Below are 18,648 nucleotides of genomic sequence, written 5' to 3' on the forward strand. Positions count from 1 at the left end.
TCCTCAAACCTCGAGCACAGGTGTCTCACTGGTGCCTCTTCCTGCATTTTGGCTTTTCCTAGAATCTCCTTGTGCTCCCACCTTTTTCTTGAGGGTCAAGGAGGATCAGGGACAGAGAAGCTAAGGTTCAGAGGTCTGGGGGGAGGCAGCCACTCACCTAGAAGCAGTAGCAACAGCAGTGCGGGTACGAAACAGCTGGCCATGCTGGGCAGCAAACAGGAGCGGACGACTGGAGGCAGAGCCCCTGTCAGATGCCTCCTTCCCAGCACCCCTGGGCCACAGTGATGGAAACCTAGGTGTCTACGCTGACTATTCCTCTGGTGGGAGGAGCCTTTGCATTGGGAATGATTCCCGCCCTCACTGAGTCCCCACCCAGGCTGCACCTTCAGATAGATCTGGGAGCCACTTGACCTCGTCTCTCCCATACCAAACTATTAAATTTATGAAACAACATAGTTCTTCTCCTTTATAATTTTAAACTTTTTATTAGCTGATATGTAGACTTACAGAAAAGTTACAACACTGCAAAAATGCTAGTGCTCCCTTTATATCCTTCTGGATGAAGGATATAAAACCAGTTTGGTGTTTTTCCCTTCAGATGGTGAAGGGAAAACCAGTTTCCCCTAACATCACCATCTTACCTGACCATAGTACAATTATTAAAACAAGGAAATCAACGTTGGTACAAGACACTTAACTGTAAATCCCTTTGCATTTCCCCAGTCTTTCCACTTATGTCCTTTGTTTCAAAATCCTATCCAGAATCCCAGGATGCACTTAGTGGTCAATGTTGCCTTGGTTTCTTCCAATCTGGCAGTTCCTCAGTCTTTCCTTACAAACTGGGTGCTTCCCTATCTGACTCTACTCAGTGGGCAACCCCCTTCTCGAGGGAACTGTGATAAAAACTTCTTTCAATGGCACTAACCTCTGTGTGTCATTGTTCTGTCATCTCTATGAATCAAAATCCCACAGAGAACCTAGGAGGGGGCTTTAGCAAACAGTCTCATTCAGCGCCTTTCGCTGGTAGAGTGAAAGCAAGGCCTGAGCCTTGAGGCTGCTACTCTGCTGCCAGTGAGTGAGTGCCAAAATTTTCCAATTCTTCACATTTTCTGAAATGTGATTTTGCTGCTCCTCCCTGGAGTGTAGGTGGAGTTTACCTCCCAACCCCTGGAATCCTTGACTTTGCTTGGACCAACAGAATGTTATGGAAGTAAAATGTGCCGGTCATAGACTCTCAAGAAGCCTGGCGAGCTTCCACATGCTCTTCTGCAGGAGGAAGTGAGTGAGGTACTTGCCTCAAGATCACAACTACAGATTTTTTGTTTCAGTTTCCTAAAAGCCTTCGTATGGTAACTGATCCTGTTATTTTGCTCATCATGGACTTTTGTATTAATTTTGATCCTTACAAAATATTACATTAAAATATTCCTTATCTTGATTACTTTTTTTGTGCCCAAGATAAGTGCCTCCCATGTTTCACTCTAATCCCGGTCCGGCTTTCTTAGAACCCTCCCCAGCTGTTTGTGAACAGGCCTGGGCCAGCCTCCTGGAAAATGACAGACACGGAGCCCACTCTCCCCATCGCCCTACCCCAAAGCCAACCAACCCCAAAAGCAGTGGCCAACAGTTGACTGCAAATGTATAAGTGAGGTGAGTTGAGACCAATCAAACCAGCAACTGAGTTCAACCTAATTTGCCAACTCACAGAATTGATTATTGTTTTAAGCTGCCAAGTTTTGGGGTGGTTTTGTTATATAGCAATATCTAGCTGATAAAGAAGGTCACTAAGCAACTCTTGTAAGAAGCAAGGGGAGAGAGTCAATGGCTGCTGAGAGTGTCCAAGGGAGGCAGGAGAGGTGGAGACGGGGTCATTCAAGCAAGGCAACACCATCCTATGCCCAATATCTCTGGGTCCTGGCTGTCATCCAAGGTTCCAGACACCACCCTTTGTCACCCTCAGGGAGTCCCATGGTGTTGAATTTACAGACAGAGAAGACTCACAGAAGGCCAAGGGCAACATGGCTTTCTTCTGACTTCTTTGAAGTCCTCTCTAAAATGGCTTCCTTTGTTCCCTCCCATGGAATGAAGGAGGGGATGATTAATATCCAAAGTGAGGGGACTGCAGCAGCCCCTTGCTCCTCTAAAATCTCACCTGAGGACTAGGAATGGGGTTGGGCAGAGGATGCATCTGAGGGACAAGAGAGAATAGGATGCAGAAAGGGACATCCCAAGGATTTTGTTTGTTTTGCAGGGGTCAGGTTTCAGGGAAGTGAATTCAGTCTGAAACGTAGGCCCCTGGAGTCCAGGGTTCTGGCCCAGCAGTCACTGCCCTCCTAAGAGCTAGGTCTGAATAAAGTATGAGTAACAAACTCCTTTTATACAGTTCTGTTCAGGTGACTGAACTAAATTGCATTGTACTTAACTGGACGGTGACCGCAGCCATGAAATCAGAAAGATGATTGCTTCTTGGCAGGAAAGCTATGACAAACCTAGACAGTGTGTTGAAAAGCAGAGACATTACTTTGCCGACAAAGGTCCGTATGGTCAGCGCTATGGTTTTCCCAGTGGTCATGTATGGTTGTGAGAGCTGGACCATAAAGAAGGCAGAATGCGAAAGAATTGATGCCTTCAAACTATGGTGTTGGAGAAGACTCCTGAGAGACCCTTGGACTGCAAAGAGATCAAACCAGTCAATCTTAAGGAGATCAACCCTGAATATTCACTGGTAGGACTGATGCTGAAGCTGAAGCTCCAGTATTTTGGTCATCTGATGCAAATAGACGACTCATTGGAAAAGTCCCTGATGCTGGGAAAGGTTGAGGGCAGGAGAAGAGGGTATCAGCAATGCAATGGACATGAACTTGGGCAAACTCCAGGAGGTGGTGAGGGACAGGGAGGCCAGGGGTGCTGCAGTCCATAGGATCGCAAAGAGTCGGAGGCGACTGGGTGGGGACTGAACAACACCAGTCTCCTGGGACAGAGGCCTGTCTGGGTGCCCAGCCTGACCCAGCGCCCCCTAGTGACAGGAGGTCAGGGACTACATGGCCTTCACTCCTGCGTCGGATGGATTCTTGGCTTAAGCTGGAAGGTGTACTCTAAGACAATCCCACAGCCCTGAGGACTGGGGACAGCATTGTGCAAATTCTGATGAGGTTTCAGGGTCTTGGAGTAATTGGTATGGCAGTAACTCAGGCAAGAAATTTTGAAGCTGCCTGAAGGTAAAAAAAAATCAGCTGAGTTGCTGGCTCTTCCCCTGAGGGTCTGAGTTCCTTGGAGTGGCAGTCAGTAGCCACCTGTCCTTAAGTCTTCTCATGTCAGGAGTCACTTCACCAGTGGCTTTTGGACTCTTCCTGCTGAGAAGGAAGTGGAGGTTCCAGGGAAGGGCTGGGACTCTTTTTCCTTCCTCAGGGAAAATCATAGAACTTCTTCCTCCCATCCCAGGGGCCTCCAGCAACTGGCCTCAGACAACAGCTTCTCCACAAGGTCTGTCTCATTTCCATAATGTACAAGTTCAAAAACAGAGTCAGGGACTGTGAGATGAGGGGCTAGAGGAGGATAAAGAACTATGGGAGGGGGAGGGCCCCACCTACCTTACATAGCCCTACAAGCAGGGCTATGAGGAACAGGCTTCTCAAGGTGGCTGTTGGGTTCTAGCAGAGCTCTCAAGGTCTGGGGAGCAATAGGTGGGGGAAGAGAGCTGTGAACAAAGGTGGCAAGAGTCCGTGGTGCAGGGTGGGCACAGGGCTCAAGGTGACCGGGCGCTAGGTGGAGAGGAGGGCCCGGCTGGAAAGAGAAGCCAAGAGCCCATCCCTCCCTTCCCTCCCCATCTCCTACTGTGCCACTCACCCAAGGGCTGGGGCTCCTGAGGGGCTGTCAGGCGCACCTCCATTGGGTGAATGCTGCCCAGAAGGTGGCCTCTGTGTGGGCCATCTTTGGATCTGGGCAGTGGGTGAGAGACCAGGAGACTGAGACAGCGACCTTAGCTGGCACCCTGGGGCTGCATCCCTGCGGAGAGGCTTTCACCCAGGTCACTCTCCCCAGCTCGCTTCCTGCTTCCTCCTGAGGGGAACCCTAGAGACTTATGCTTCCCAGGGCCTTGGACACTTTCTCTCTCCAACCCTGACATTTTCCCCAAACTCTGGCACACCCCAACATCTTCCAGATGATGTCACTCAGGTCCCAAAGAGGGATGGACTTCCTCTCCCAGTGGTACCCACGTCTGTGCTCCTTGCTGTTGGGTAACCCTGCTGCCCTCGATGACTCTGAGTTATGCTCAGCTGCTCACACCTCATCTTCCAGGGCCTTACCACTTCCTTTGATATCTCTTTGAAACAAGTCTCAATACTTTACCAGGTGATGACATGTAGTCGCTGCCTCCTGTAAGCCCCCATTGATGACACACCAAGCTCTGACCACCTTGATCCTCTGCTCACAGACCCACAGTCAACACTCATTGTGTCAAGGCCCTTTCAGCTGTGCCCTGCTCCTGTTTGGGATGCCCTGTATTCCCATCTCCAGTCCAAACCATGCCCTCTCCCTCATTTTACCCAGAAAGTTCCCAAGGACAGGCTGTGTCAGATGTGGTCAAAGGGGGCCTGTCTTGACCAGCACCCAGTGAGAAGGCAGCCCTAGACTGACAATACTTGGTATCATGTGGCCCTCATCCCAGGTCATGGAGCTCTGTGTTAGGGGCAGGCCCTTGGCGCAAGGCACCCAGCACCATAGCTGCCCAGTGACAAGGAAAGGAAAGGTGTGTTGCTCCAGCATTTGGGAACTTGAAGAGGGTAACAGCAGAGATTTAGGGGCTGAAAGTTCATGAGAGAGAAACTGGAGAGGCCTTGAAGAGCACAGTGGAGCAGGAGTTGCACTATGAGCTGGTGGAAAAACAGGGTAAAGCCAAGGATAAAACAGCCTCTTGGTGGGAGAAACAGGAGACATGGAAAAGGGGAACTGAACCACAGTAATGGGGACCTAGGGGGCCCTGCATGGACCTACACTTTTGGCTTCACTGGAAGACCACTGGGCCTTCTGCTAAAGGCTTCTTTCCATTGCTTCTGCCTGCCTCTCTGCACCTGAGGGCAACAGGCCCCACCCCAGCTAGGCCAGGTCCAGCAGAGCTCTGAGGAGCAGAACCTTAGACCTCAGTGCCTACCCACTGCACATGAGGTCCCTCCTTGAGCCCCAGAAGCACTGTTGGAGACAGAGTCCCGGATGCCGGCAGCAGCACCAGGCCAGGCCAGCCCCGGGGAGCAGAGGCAGCACAGAGCTAAGGATCACTGCCAGCGTGAAGGTGTCCCGGTCTGCGGAGGACAGGGTACGTCTAAGTCCTGAGTGCACCACGTGGCTCCTCCCCACCTGCCCTCCCTCCCCCCGCCCCCCGTGGGCGCACTTTGAGGCCACACAGGGCCACTGTCCACACTACCACCCAAGCCTGGCTTGTCACAGGAAGGCGGAGCCCAGCCTGGAGCACAGTGGCAATTACGGTTACTATTGCAAACCTGCAGAGGAAAAAAGGAGGGCCCCATGAGATTGGGGACTCCCAGGGTCAACTCCACACACCTTTCAGGCCACTCACCCCGTGGCCATGGCAGGCCATCAGGCAGAGCTCCAGCTCTCGGAAGGTAGTGTTCTGGCAGCGCCTTTCCTGGCACACCTGTGGGCAGTGTGGGCACTGGGCAGTGAGGGGGAGTGAGGCTTTGACCCATGGGACTCAAGTGGTAGGGAGGGGTTCGGTGGGCAGGGCTCACCATTCTAGGTCCACACTGGGTGCCTGCCTCTACCAGGCCCAAGTCAGGCAGGTCCAGCTGGGCACCGGGCAGCGCGGAAGCTCCCCTGCAAGTCACCTCGCGGCTACCCAGGTGTACGGTGGAGTCCACCGGAACCGCGAGTGGCACCAGTGAGCTCTGTTCCCCGCCCTGGCACTGCAGTTTCCCACATTGCGCATCCCTAGGGAGAAGCGGAGGTCGTCAAACCGCCTGGTGTTGCTCCATACCCTCTTCCCCAGCTTCCCTTCCCTCCGCTCCCCACCTCTGCGCACAGGGTACGAAGTTGCCGTCTGCCTGCTGGCCGCAGTTCCCCCGGGCGTCTCCCGCGGAGTTCACGACCTGGAAGCAAGCCTCCGGGGCTGGGCGCGAGCCTGAGGAAGCAGGGGCCGGACTGGGGACCGCCCAGGCTGGAGCCACGCCCCTTCTGCCTCAGTTTCCGCCCCCCCGCCCACCTCCCCTAGAGGACAAAGCGGCGCAGAGATGCGGACGCGGGCGGAGCGCGCGCTCCTGGTCTCACCAGGCCCCCAGAGCTGCTGGCACTGCTGCTCCAGCGTGGGACACGCGCCGTCCCGGCAGTAGCCGCGGCCTCTGGCGCAGGGCGAGCCGTCCAGTAGGTAAATGTCCGGCGGGCAATAAGGGGAGGCTCCGGTGCAGAATTCAGGGAGGTCACAGTCTCCCGCAGCCGGGCGGCATGGCGTGCCCGCCGGCTTCAGCTACGTAGGTGACCCGGGTGAAGGGAAGGTGGCGAGACAGATTCACTTCAGGAGCGCCAATCGGACACGGGAAAGCCCGGTGGGGAAGTTCAGGAGTACCCATGCACAGAGCAGAGCCAGCACCCACAAGGGAACCCAAGGGCGCCAATTAGCCAAGACCAACAGGCTGACTCCCAAGTGCCCCCAACCCTCACCCCGGAGCCTCCCATACCCTCACCAGGCAGTGTGCGCAGCAGTCCCCGTGGGTGCACTGGGCCCCCGCACGCAGCGAGCAGTTGTGGGCAAGGCAGCAGGAGTCGGGGCACTCCTGGAGCCGGAAAGGCGAGGAGGGACCGGGTGAGGGTGCAGCGCCCAGACCTCCGGGGAGGGGGCGGGCGGGAGCCAGTTTGGTCCCCCGGGGCTGGTCTTGCGGAGCCCACCTGGCCGGCGCCGCAATCGCACTCCTCGCCCTTTTCTACGAAGCCGTTCCCGCAGCGCGCCTGCGGCACCAGGAACCCGGAGTCCGGCGCGTTGGAGAGGCAAGCGCCACCTCCCTTCCGGAAGAAGGCGCGCAGCTGGCGGCGGCTGCAGGCGCTAAACACGCGCGGGAACGGGTGCCTACGGACGGGGTAGGGCGTCGGGCGTGCGGGGACCACCCCCGCCAACCCCTGCGTGTCTCCAGTCCCTCCCCCCCAGCACACTGGTGCTTGGCCGCGCAGCCGGTAGATGCGCAGACACCGCCTGCGCGACGGACAGCTCGAATTCTCTAGAGGCAGAACCCAGAGAGGGTAAGTAACTCGCGCAAAGTCACACAGCGAGCGCGAGTCAGGAGGGTTTGACGCCAAGAGCGAGCAGCCCAGGACCCAGGGTCAAATCCCGACCCAGCGCCACTCTTCCCGGGGTTGGAGTCACCTCGAAAGGTTGTTCCGAAAAGAATTGATCACATCGTGGGCATCCACTTTGCCTGCTTTAGGGCGGGAACTGTTCCCATCATCCCGATTTCACGGAAGAAACAGGGATAAGCATTTCTCCACAGAAAGGCAGCAGAGGAAGGCCCAGGTCCCTCCCGGCCGCCCAGCCCCAGCTACCCCCGCACCCGCACCCCCGCACCCCGGCCCCGCGCGGATACCCGGTAGCCGCCGCCATCACGCAGCCGCCCTGCTCCACCGCTGCCTCCGCGCAGCAGCCGTGGGGGTCGTGGCTGAGGCCGAGGCTGTGGCCTATCTCGTGGGCCATGGTGGCTGCAGCACCAATGGAGAACTCCGAGTGGTCCTGGGAGGGCATGGCTGCGGTCACCGCGGGCTGCGAGGACCACTCCCCGGCACCTCTCCTCCCGCTTCAGTACCAGGCGGTGCTCACGGTCGTCACGCCTCCAGAGCTCTCCGCGAGGCACATGCCCTCGACGGGCGCCAGGCCCACTGTGGCGCCCCGGAAAGCTTGGCCCCTGAGAGCGGAGCGCGGCGTGACCGGGCGGGCCGGGAGCCCGAGCCGCCCGGCCGGGACCGCGCGGGGGTCGGTGGCACCCACGTGAGCAGCTGCGCAGAGTCGTGCGGCTGCCGCGCCCACAGCCCCCGGCGCCACTGCAGGAAGGCCCACAGCGTGGCGTTCGCGTCCGGCGTGACGCGGCTCTGGTCCTGCTCCGTCCACACTTCCAGGCCGGTCAGCACCACCTGAATGTCCAAAGTCCTGAGAATCTGCGGGCGCAGGGGAGCAGGCTGACGCGGAGGGCCGCCTTGGTGCCTGGGCTCCTCCATGGGAGCACCCCTCCTTTCTCCCCTCCGTTCCCCCTCCCCATCTCCAAGTCTGCCCCCTCGCAGTCACCCCCAGAAGGGCTCTCTCCCTGCCAACCCAACCTGATCCACATAATTGGCGACCTCCAGAAGACGCTGTTTGGAGTGGTTCAAGTTCCGGTGCTGAGTCAAAAACTAGAGAGGCAGAGATAGGGCGAGGGTGTGACGACAGGCTGAACTGACCCCAATCAGGCTCTCCATTTCCCATGGGGCTCCTCTTACCAGGGTGTGGTCCCCCACTATGTACAGCTCCAGGTACCTCGGGCTTCGGAGGGACTCCCGCCTCTCCTGGGGGTGGGGGTGGGGTAGGGGGTGGCAATGATGATCCTGAGTGGCAGGTTGCCGGGCTTGAACCCTGGCCACCAACCCCAGTTCTCAGAGAGCACAAAAATTAACTCTAAAATATTTTTGCTAGAATTTGTTCCTTCAGCTTCCAAATAAAAATATCAGGACAGGAGGCCCTAAATTGGGGCTGCACTGTTCCTGTCTCTTCTGATTTTAAAGGGCTTTGGATGCTCCATTCCCACCCCTGCCCATGCCCCTGACCCTGATCTGGGTGGCACACGAAAGGCTGGTCATGTCCCTTTTGTCCCTTGGTTCCCTGTGGCCACAGGCTCCTTTCCCGCTGAACAGCTGCTCCACCCGGAAGATCCTATGGGTCAAGAAGTCCTTGGAGTCCCCAGCTGGCCAGGGATGCACATAATAGCTGGCATTGCTGCTGAGTGTGATCAGGCCCCTAGGGTGCAAAGGAGTGCAGGGGAGGGCAGTCGGGGGACATCTTTCCCTAGCCCCAGGCCCAGCCTCCTCCCCCAGAACTCCTCACCTCATCCCAGAGCAGATGCTGAGGACCACCCAGGAGTCCGGGAAGCCCCTCACATGCCCATGGTAGTGGCAGTGATCCTGGAGAGCAAAGGACCCAGCCCCAAATCTCAGCCAGGGCTGAAGTGGAGGGGCAAGAAAGAAAGCATGGTGGGGGGCTAGCTCCAGCTTCTCCTTAGAACAGGAGGAGAAGGGGGAAATGGTGGAGAGGCCCTCAGGGGCGCATTCCCCAGCACTCCTCACCCGGTCCTCAGGGCCCTTGGAAGCATCTCACCTTGTGGTTGGGGAACAGCACTACCGGCTGCCCATTTGAGCTGTAGTGGGTTTCTGTGTATCCTGGGGCCAGCAGCCTGCTGGGAGGGGGCGTTGCAGAAATTACCTAATCCAGCCCTGCCTCACCCTCTGGTCTTCCTCCCTAAAAGCTAATTGAGTAGTTCTATGAGTGAGGCAAAGTAATGTAATGTCTTTTGATGCTTTTGAACTGTGGTGTTGGAAAAGACTCTTGAGAGTCCCAAGGAGATCCAACCAGTCCATCCTAAAGGAAATCAGTCCTCAATATTCATTGAAGGACTGATGCTGAAGCTGAAACGCCAATACCTTGGCCACCTGATGCGAAGAACTGACTCATTTGAAAAGCCCCTGATGCTGGGAAAGATTGAAGGCGGGAGAAGAGGATGAGATGGTTGGATGGCATCACCGACTCAATGGACATGAGTTTGAGTAAACTCTGGGAGTTGGTGATGGACAGGGAGGCCTGGCGTGCTGCAGTCCATGGGGTCACAATGAGTCAGACACGACTGAGCAACTGAACTGAACTGAACTGATGAGTGAGGCACAGGGCTAGCACTTAAGAAGCAGCCAAGGTGTGTGGGCTTCTCTCATAGCTCAGTTGGTAAAGAATCTGCCCGTCATTCGGGAGACCTGGGTTTGATCCCTGGGTTGGGAAAATCCCCTGGAGAAGGCAAAGGCTACCCACTCCACTGTTCTGGCCTCAAGAATTCCATGGACTGTATAGGCCATGGAGTCCCAAAGAGTCAGACATGGCTGAGCGACTTTCAAGGTGTCTCTCAGAGAACGGACAGGAGTGACTGTGCATTGCTTAGCTCTGACAAATCTTGGGCAAGAGGGAGCAAGGTGAAGGTCAGGAAGGAGTCTTGGTAATGGCTTAGATGTGGAAATGGGAGTGTGGGAAGCACCAAGGAACAGGGGAAAGTTTGTGGTTCTCGTGGGACCTGTGGCAGGCAGCTGGATCCACAGGTCAGGGGTATTAGAGACACCGGGCAGGAGGAGAGTAGTCAGGAAACACTGCCAAGAAGGTGACCCTTGGAGCCAAGGAAGTGTGAACTCCTTAGGTGGCCCTGGCTGCTGCCTACCCTTGTTGGATATCTGGACAAACCTTTAGCCTAGAAGTTCCCACCATTTTTGGCACCAGGGACCGGTTTCATGGAGGACAGTTCTTCCCTGGACAGGGGTGAGGTGGAGTTGGTAGGGGTGGGATGGTGTGGGGATGATTCAAGCGCATTATATTTATGGTGCACTTTATTATTACATCAGCTCCACCTCAGATCATCAGGCATTAGATCCAAGAGGTTAGGGACCCTTGCTCTGGGGCACCTCCTCCCACTCAAAGTTCCTTCAAATCTCCTCAGGCCCCCAGATCCTACCTATCTCCCCAGGTGTCTTTCACTGAGGCTCACCCGCTACTTCCAGAGAATACAGAAATCACACTGCAGATCCCGCCCATGTGACAGGGATCCTCCTCCTCTCTTTCTCCAGACCCCACTCAAGTAATGATTTCATCTTCAGGCTTCACCTCACCAGCATCCTTCCCACCAAGATGGATCAACCATAAGTCAATTTCTCGTTGAAGAAAATCCTTCATCCCTCTCCACCTTGACCTCTTTACCCCAAAACTGCCCCCAAAGACTTGTGATGCCTGCTTATCCACTCTCCAGTCTTTCCCCCTCCTCCAACTTTGCTCCCCAACTCCACCCACACACTCAAACCTAGGGAGGAGGTGATGTGATCACCTCTTTTAACACACGGGGATACTGAACCCCAGAGAAACTATAGTTAGGCATAGCAGAACCTGAGTTTGTTCTCAATGCTTGGGGAAGAATAAAGCATGTGTATGTAGGGTGCTCAGAACAGTGCCTGTGATGAAACAAGCACTTGATAAATGAGATGTCGATAATACAATCTAGATGGTTTCAAGAACCCACTCTCCATCTTAGACACTCACCTCACCCAGCCCAGCTCTGCTTGTTCATTCGCCAGTTCAAAATCTTTGGCTTTGCACTATCCTGGACACTCAGCACCAAAATGGCCTTTTATAATCTGGCCCTGCTAGGACTCCCCAAATTTGTTTCTCTTTGCTCCCTTCCCTGTAGAAGGAGACTCCCCAGGCAAGCCAGAGAAATTGCTACCCCCGAATGTGCCTTGACCTTTGTGCCTGGCATTCCCACCTTCTGGACCACCTGCCCATTCTTGGAATCCAGCTTGGATTCTCTTTTGACTCAGCACACCCTGTGATCACCCAGCAGGTGATGCTTGCTCATTCGTGGCAGGAAGCTGACAAGATGTTTCTGGGGCTGGGATGAGAGCTCTGCCCTACAGCGAATCTAGCCTCAGTAACCCATTTCAGTCTCGAGGGAGCCTGTCGAGACTAACATTGACTCTCCCTGTGACCTGCACCTCCTCCTCTGGGGCTCTCACCCCATCCAGCCTCCCTCTGGGGTTCCCATCAGTCCCTGCCCCCAGCAGTGATCCTTCCCCAGAGAGAGGGGCTGTTCTTGGCTCCCAGCTCTTTCCCCAGCCTGGTACTCACTGATTCTTCTCCAGCTCTAGCAGGAGCTCCTGACCTTCAGCCTCCAAGGCTACCAGTCTCACTTCTAGCTTTGGGACCTGGGCAAGAAGGAGTATAGGGCTGAAAGGGTGGGCATCCAGGCCCTCTGCCTGCCAGGGAGCAGGAGGAATATAGAGGTAGCTGACAAGGGAGTTCATGGGGAGAGCACAGAGGCACAGGGCAGAAGACCTCCACTTGCCATGGTGGGTGTGGATGGGTGTGGCTTGCGAACATGCAAAGATGTCCCCAAACTCAGAATGTCTGTTCCAACAGCAACCATTTGACAGAGCCTTCTAGGTTCACTCTGCATCCTCTCTGGAGAGATGAAGGGTCTCAGAAAGATGCCATTCCTTGCCTGAGGGCCCTGGAGTCTTCTGGCCTTCCCTCCTCTTTCACAGGGAGGACAGTGCAGTCCTGAAGACGCTGATGCTGGAGAGTGGGGTAGCCACGGCTTGGGCCTCCTCACAACCTCTCCTTTCACTCCCTGTAGGATTCAGACTTAGTACTTCCTCCTCCAAAGCTGACAAACTCCCCCTCACCACCACATTTTCCTACACTCCTAGCAGGCTCACCTCACACCTACTTCCCTGAGTCTGGAAAGTAAACCCTGACCCACATAGCAGGCCAAGAGAAAAACACTGGCTTTCTTCTTGGCTAGATGTCAGGAGGGTGAGCCTGGGGCCAACTGCCCATCTCTCCTTCCCCCGACCTTCTTTGCTGCTTCCACCCTGCGGGAGTACCCCATCTGCCCCACTTTGTCCACTCAGCCTGGCTGGGGGCCCAGAGTTGGAGCGAGCTGGGAGCCTCCTGAAGAGCGGCTGCGTCTTTGGAATGCTGGCCCTCACCCTTGCTGGCCCTTCCCTTTTATCCCACAATGCACTGTCCTGGGCCTCAGGCCAAGAGGCTCAGAGTCTTGTTGGGCGGGGGCCCTTCCTCTGCAGGTGGGGAGCAAATAGTCCCTTCCCCCAGCCTAAAGCCCCCACCCCCACCCCCGTGCCCCAGGCATGAGCTCATGTGGCCGGAATGCCACTTGTTTACTGGAGAAAGGTCTGCGCTGGGGAAAGGAGGCAGTCCAGATGGAAAGCATCCCCTTGCCCCACTCCCATCACTCTTTCTGTTCTCTGCAGCCCCTGCTGGCCTCATTTCTCCCCCTCCGGTGACCCTACCCCTCACCATGCACTCCATCTCCAACCTGAAATGTAGGTGTTTCCTGCCTCAAGGACATGACTCCCTGCCATGCTGTCTGCTGTCCTCATCTCTGTCCCAGGGACAGAGACAGTGGGGAAAGCAAAGCCCTTCTGGCATTCCCCTCCCGTTTGGTCACAATTCAGGCCAGGCCCAGAAGGAGGTCTATAGTCAGGCTGGCCACAGCATGTGAGGAACAGTTTCAAATCTCAGGCCAGCACTTGAATTGAGGCCCTGAGGGTCTGAGGGACCCAGGGAGGGCCCTAGATTGAGAGGTGCTAGGCCTGGGGGGCGCCCTGGCCTTCATGGCAGCACTCTTCTGCCTTCTTCCTTGCAGGCTTGGACAGTGGGTTGTCCTCTCCTGATAATTCAGGATGAATAGGTCTCTCAAGGCATGGGGGACATTGGCCAATGGTTTGAAGTTTTTCAGATCTTAGCAGGTCTCAGGCTTATGGATTAAAGAGCTGTGTGACCTTGAGCAGTTTCTCCAAGTTTTCTGGGCTTCAGTCTGCCCCTCTGTGAAATGGGCATACAAAGGATGTTGGGCTCTGTGCAGCACAGCTCTGCGGCACATACAGATGGGACAAGGTTATTCTGGAAGTGTCTGATGGATGACTGTTGGGAGGAGACTGAGGTAGAGCATCCACAAGAAACAAAACAGGGTGGACTTGCATCTAAGGGCAGAAGTGGATCCTTTATGAGTCAGTGAGGTTGAAGTTTCAGGCCCCTAAATGACAGGGTCCTGGCGAGGACAACAATGCATCCAGTGTCACTTTGCAAAAGGAAGATATTTTGATGTTTTCTTAAAAAGGTCCCTGAAAAACTTGAGGCCCCACAAACTCTGGCTCCACCTCTGCCTGATGGGGAGGGGGCAGCCTGAAGAATACTGGAGAGAGAGGGTTGGGGGGAGGTCGGGGAGAGGAAACTGGAAAATGACCTCCGTGTGAAACCTCTCTCCATCTCGACGTCTCCCACCCCCACCTGCCAAGCCTTTGGGGAGGGGCCTAAAGGACTCTGGGAATCTGGGGACCCTCGCAAAACTGCCATGCTGAAATCTGGGGAGGGGCAAAGGGGCCGAGAGACTCTGGGCCTCTACATGGGAAGGGATGGTCTGGCACTGACCTGCTCCTCCAGGGTGACCATGCGCTGGGGTTGTCCATCTAGGCTCCAATGCAGAATGACTGGCTCTCCAAGGGTGTTTCCTGGGGTGAGGACAGAGCACAGGGTGAGAGGGACCTGGGGAACAGAGGGGAGTTGGAGACAACACAGGGATAGAGTCAGAGGATGTCAGCAGGCAGGAGCAGGACACTACATCTTCAATACTCAAAGGTTTAGCCTGGAGAAGGGTGACTACCCATGGGGCAGCCTTGGAACCCAGGAGCTGCCAGGGAGGCAGAAGAGAGAGGAGTCTCAGAAGGACAACTCAGCTGGGTACTCGGGAGCGCTGATGACATTGGGAGGAGAAAACGGGAATCAAAGATCACCAGGAAGAGACCAAGACCCCCAAAACAGAGGGTAAAGGAAATGGGAGGCAGCTTTGTCTATTTTTAAATGGGGCAGCAAATGCATTTAGGGTGAGAGATCTGTGAAGAGAGGACGCCTGTTTCTCTGCCACCATCTGAGAAAAACAACAACCAGATGTTGCCCAGAGCTTCCCTTGGGGTTTTGTGCTAGGGGCAGGGCTTCCAGGGACCCTGGCCCAGAAGCTCCCTTTGTGGAGGGGGGGAATGGGGGTTGTTTTGGAGTCAGAGCCTGAGTGCTCCCAGGCTGGGAATGCTTAAGGGGGCTCTAGGAGCCAAGCATTACTCAGAAGGTGCCTGGAATGCTCCCCTGGAATGCTCCCAGTCCCCCCAGTGGGCCCCAGAAACTCTCACCACACCCACACCCGCCCTGAAGGAATCAGACCTTAGGCCGCCCAGAACTTGCAGGCAACCTTCCTGCCCCTCTGGCACTCAGTCCCTGGGGAAGCCTAGCTCCCAGAACTGACCGCTCCCCAACACCCCCGCCCCCAGCCCTGCCCCCAGCCCTGCCCCCAGTGCTGACCAGGCTGAGATGGCTGCCTGCGGAAGTGGCTCAGCTCCTGCCAGGCCACCTCAGCTCCTTTCTCCTCCATCTCCTCCTCTAGACCCCATCATCAAAGACCTGGGATAGCAGCAGCTCCAGGAAGTCTCCCTCTGCCAAGTCCTCCTTGAGTGGATCAGCAGTTGCCATTAAGGAGATGGGGGTGGGGTAGGGAGGTGCAGGGATGGAGGCTGAAGGGCTAGTGCAGGGAGGGGTCTGAGCGCATGGATGGGAGCCATGGTGCGGGTCTCAGGCCAGAGAGGATTTAACTAGATCCAACTGGCCCTGGGCTTCCCAAGGTGGAGAGGGGAAGGTGTGCACACATGAGTGTGGGTTGGGGGTTCTCTCCTGGCCCTGCGCACACACACTGGCCATTGGTTCCTTGATGCGGGTAAGGAGGCAGAGATGGAACTGTGGTGACTAGATGGACGGGAGTGGAAACAGAGCAGTCAGTGTGGTGTTGGGGAGCATAGAGCCCCTCTTCATTCCTCCCAGGGGTTCCCTCATCATCCCCAGACCTCAGGCTGAAGAAGGAGTGCTGGAATGCCTGTGGAACATCCCCAAAGGCCTGAGGGCTGTTGTCCCTCCCCACACACATCCCAGAACACAGCAGGATCCTAGCCCTGTGCCCCTCACTGTGACACCCCTACCCCTGCACAGTACTCTGGAACCCACTGCCACCAGGCTGCCCTGCCCTTCCTGCCCCCTGGTCAGGGACTTGATGTACAGGAGAGATTTTTGTCAGCCTCATCTCGCAGAGAGTTTGGAGGGGTCACTCTGAGAAGAGACAGAGCTAGAGACTTCCCCCAGGGCCCTGCTATCAGGCACCTTCTGTTTGAAGCAGTTGCTATCTAACCAGACAAGGCAACAGTATAAACAATATACACACTGCTCCAGGGCCAGGGGATGAGGCAATGAACATGGGATGATGCAGGAGTGTGGAGGCCACAGCTAGTCCCTTAGTGTGAGGCCCCAGCAGGGACTCCAGGGCACCAGTGGTCTGGGGCTTCCTGGAGGACTGAGGCCCACTGAACCCTAGGAAATGGAGGTCCAGGGACCTTCACACTGGCAGATGGGGCCAGAGCAGAGAATCCGGAGGAGCTTGGGGGTGCTGAGCGGCTACTCAGAGGGGAAGAGGCTCTGCCACTCTGCTTAACCATTGGCACAGGGCATCTGGGAAGAGTGTGGAAATTTGGGGGAGAGGTCAGCCTAACTACAGTTGAAAGTCCCTGGGCAATTCCTTCGGAGGCTTTCCCAAACCCTCCCCAGGGCCTGTCCTCCTGGCCCGCGGGATTCCCGGGAATTTCTGAACCTCCATCCAGACAGTGCCTCTCCTGACCCTGGTGGGGGACTTTCCACTCACCTGGAAACTCCTCCGTCCCCCACACTGGCCACGGTAGTCCCAGTAGCAGCAGCAGCCCCAACGTGGGCGACCCTCGAACTCTCCGAGACCCCGAATGCATAGCTCTGAGCGCCCGGCGTCGTCGCTGCGGCTCCCGGCTCCCGGCTCCACCCCGGCTGGATCGCCGCCGACCCACGCCCTATACAGCCGGCCCTCCCGCTCGCACCCCCGCCTCTCGGGACCCCGGCCACCATCGCCGCCCATCCGTCCTGACCCCAAGCCGGCGGCGTGTGCCCTCGGGGAGCCAGATCCATCCCCCCAGAGCTCGGAGGGGCGGGGGCGGGAATCTGTGCGCCCCCCCACCCCGCCCCCGCCTTGGGAGACCCTCCCGAGCAGACCCGCAGCTTAGGTCTCAGAGGGCCCCCTACTCGTGGGGATGGGAAGTGAGATGGGGCAGGGACCCCTAAAAAGGGCTTTTGGGGACCCAAGCAGGGAAGCAGGGACAGTGCTAGGGGCCACCTGTGGCTGCTCGGGTCTGCTCGAGAAGCGCCTCCTCCGTAGTATCTCGGGGCGGACCTCACCTTGCCACCAGTCCTGCCCAGCGTTGCCCGGGTGACCGCGACAGGCAGGTGCGGCCACGGCCCCAGGCTAACCTCTGTGCTACGGGGACCCCAGCCCCTGCCCGCCGAGGCGCGCGGGTGGAGGCTGGACTAGTGGAGGCCCCGGGCCTGGGGTTCCCTGCCCGCACAGACAAGGCAGCAGGACAGGCGGGCGGAGGGTGGGGCAGCCCTGTATCCCTGGTGGTGGCAGATGGGGGTGGGGAGGCGGGCAGGGCGCGAAGAATGGCACAAAGCCATAGACTCCCACATGTGGGGGATCCTTTGGGCCTCGTTAACGTTTGTTTCTTGTTTTAAAAAGTTTGTTTCAGTTCAGTTCAGTTCAGTCGCTCAGTCGTGTCCGACTCTTTGCGACCCCATGAATCACAGCACGCCAGGCCTCCCTGTCCATCACCAACTCCCGGAGTTCACTCAAACTCATGTCCATCGAGTCGGTGATGCCATCCAGCCATCTCATTCTCTGTCGTCCCCTTCTCCTCTCACCCCCAATCCCTCCCAGCATCAGAGTCTTTTCCAGTGAGTCAACTCGTCGCATGAGGTAGCCAAAGTATTGGAGTTTCAGCTTTAGCATCAGTCCTTCCAATGAACCCCAGGATTGATCTCCTTTAGAATGGACTGGTTGGATCTCCTTGCAGTCCAAGGGACTCTCAAGAGCCTTCTCCAGCACCACAGTTCAAAAGCATCAATTCTTCAGCGATCAGCTTTCTTCACAGTCCAACTCTCACATCCATACATGACCACGGGAAAAACTATAGCCTTGACTAGACGGACCTTGGTTGGCAAAATAATGTCTCTGCTTTTTAATATGCTACTGAGTAATAAATTTGGATAGGGAGTAGCATGTGTTCTGACAGCGAGGAATGTTAACTTCTAAGCAAATGTATTGTTTTTGAGAATTCAAACTTCAGTTAGTAAGACTTTCGTTGGAATGGGTAACCTATGCTGGCCTGATTCAAACATCAAGAAGTATGGTGGGAAGTACAGGGAACAGCGCGCATCCTCTCAGACCACATCCCTCCAGCAGAAAGCTATTACCTTCTTGTATAGGTTTTTTGATTATTTTACTGTGTATCCAAGACAATACAAACATTTTTTCCCCTTTTTTAAAACATTCTTTCCACCTTTTTTCCCTCAGTTAGGCAGCATGTGGGATCTTAGTTCCTGATCAGGGATGGAACCCCCGTGCCCCCTGCAGTGAAAGTGGGGAGTCTTAGGAACTGGACCACCAGGGAAGTCCACATCAACACTATTCTTATGATTATTACTACTATTCTATTATTATTACTTTGGATTTTAAAATTAACATTATTACACACAATAAAAATGCACTTATTTTAAATGTACAGTTAGATGAGTTTTGTGTCATCACTCCCGCAGTCTAGATAGAACATTTCCATCACCCCCAAATAATTTACCTGTGCCTCTTCCCAGTCAATAACCTCAGATATGCAGATGACACCACCCTTATGGCAGAAAGTGAAGAACTAAAGAGCCTCTTGTTGAAAGTGAAAGAGGAGAGTGAAAAAGTTGGC

General features: G+C 55.8%; 1 protein-coding gene across 15 annotated transcripts; it reads right to left on the minus strand.

Annotated features, from left to right (window-relative positions):
* Window positions 1–385: 385 nt before the first annotated feature.
* On the minus strand, window positions 386–17,047 carry ADAM33 (ADAM metallopeptidase domain 33). Of its 15 annotated transcripts, none has more exons than XR_008686715.2 (23): window positions 16,521–17,047; window positions 14,219–14,332; window positions 11,894–11,970; window positions 9,341–9,419; window positions 9,071–9,147; window positions 8,794–8,983; window positions 8,470–8,535; window positions 8,311–8,382; window positions 7,985–8,151; window positions 7,817–7,901; window positions 7,587–7,729; window positions 7,370–7,438; window positions 6,898–7,075; window positions 6,696–6,785; window positions 6,283–6,478; window positions 6,028–6,136; window positions 5,748–5,946; window positions 5,576–5,653; window positions 5,390–5,498; window positions 5,153–5,300; window positions 3,847–3,938; window positions 3,591–3,697; window positions 386–3,353 (listed from the first exon to the last, which is right to left on the minus strand). XR_008686715.2 is itself a non-coding variant. In XM_088843963.1 (23 exons), the coding sequence occupies exons 1-22, from the start codon at window positions 16,761–16,763 to the stop codon at window positions 3,632–3,634; spliced, it is 2,616 nt and encodes an 871-aa protein (XP_088700089.1). In that variant the 5' UTR covers window positions 16,764–17,047; the 3' UTR covers window positions 386–3,485; window positions 3,591–3,631. The 15 variants fall into 15 exon arrangements, 12 of the variants coding, with proteins under 12 accessions (XP_088700089.1, XP_088700088.1, XP_088700087.1 ...); XR_008686714.2 differs by having other exon boundaries at window positions 386–3,485; XM_088843963.1 differs by having other exon boundaries at window positions 386–3,485; window positions 3,591–3,669; window positions 9,341–9,416.
* Between the last annotated feature and the right edge of the window lie 1,601 nt (window positions 17,048–18,648).

This window comes from Moschus berezovskii, chromosome 15 (assembly GCF_049115385.1).
Source record: "Moschus berezovskii isolate FMDL1 chromosome 15, NW_MosBer_1.0, whole genome shotgun sequence".
Lineage (NCBI taxonomy): Eukaryota > Metazoa > Chordata > Mammalia > Artiodactyla > Moschidae > Moschus > Moschus berezovskii.

Excerpts from the sequence above, each read along its gene's own strand:
- ADAM33 (XM_088843962.1), bottom strand. The coding sequence starts at position 16,763 with ATGGGCGGCGATGGTGGCCGGGGTCCCGAGAGGCGGGGGTGCGAGCGG. Across the intron at positions 8,984-9,070 it reads AGCATCTGCTCTGGGATGAG|GGGCCTGATCACACTCAGCA; the intron begins GTGAGGAGTTCT and ends TTTGCACCCTAG. Across the intron at positions 8,536-8,793 it reads CGTGTGCCACCCAGATCAGG|GAGAGGCGGGAGTCCCTCCG; the intron begins GTCAGGGGCATG and ends CCCCACCCCCAG.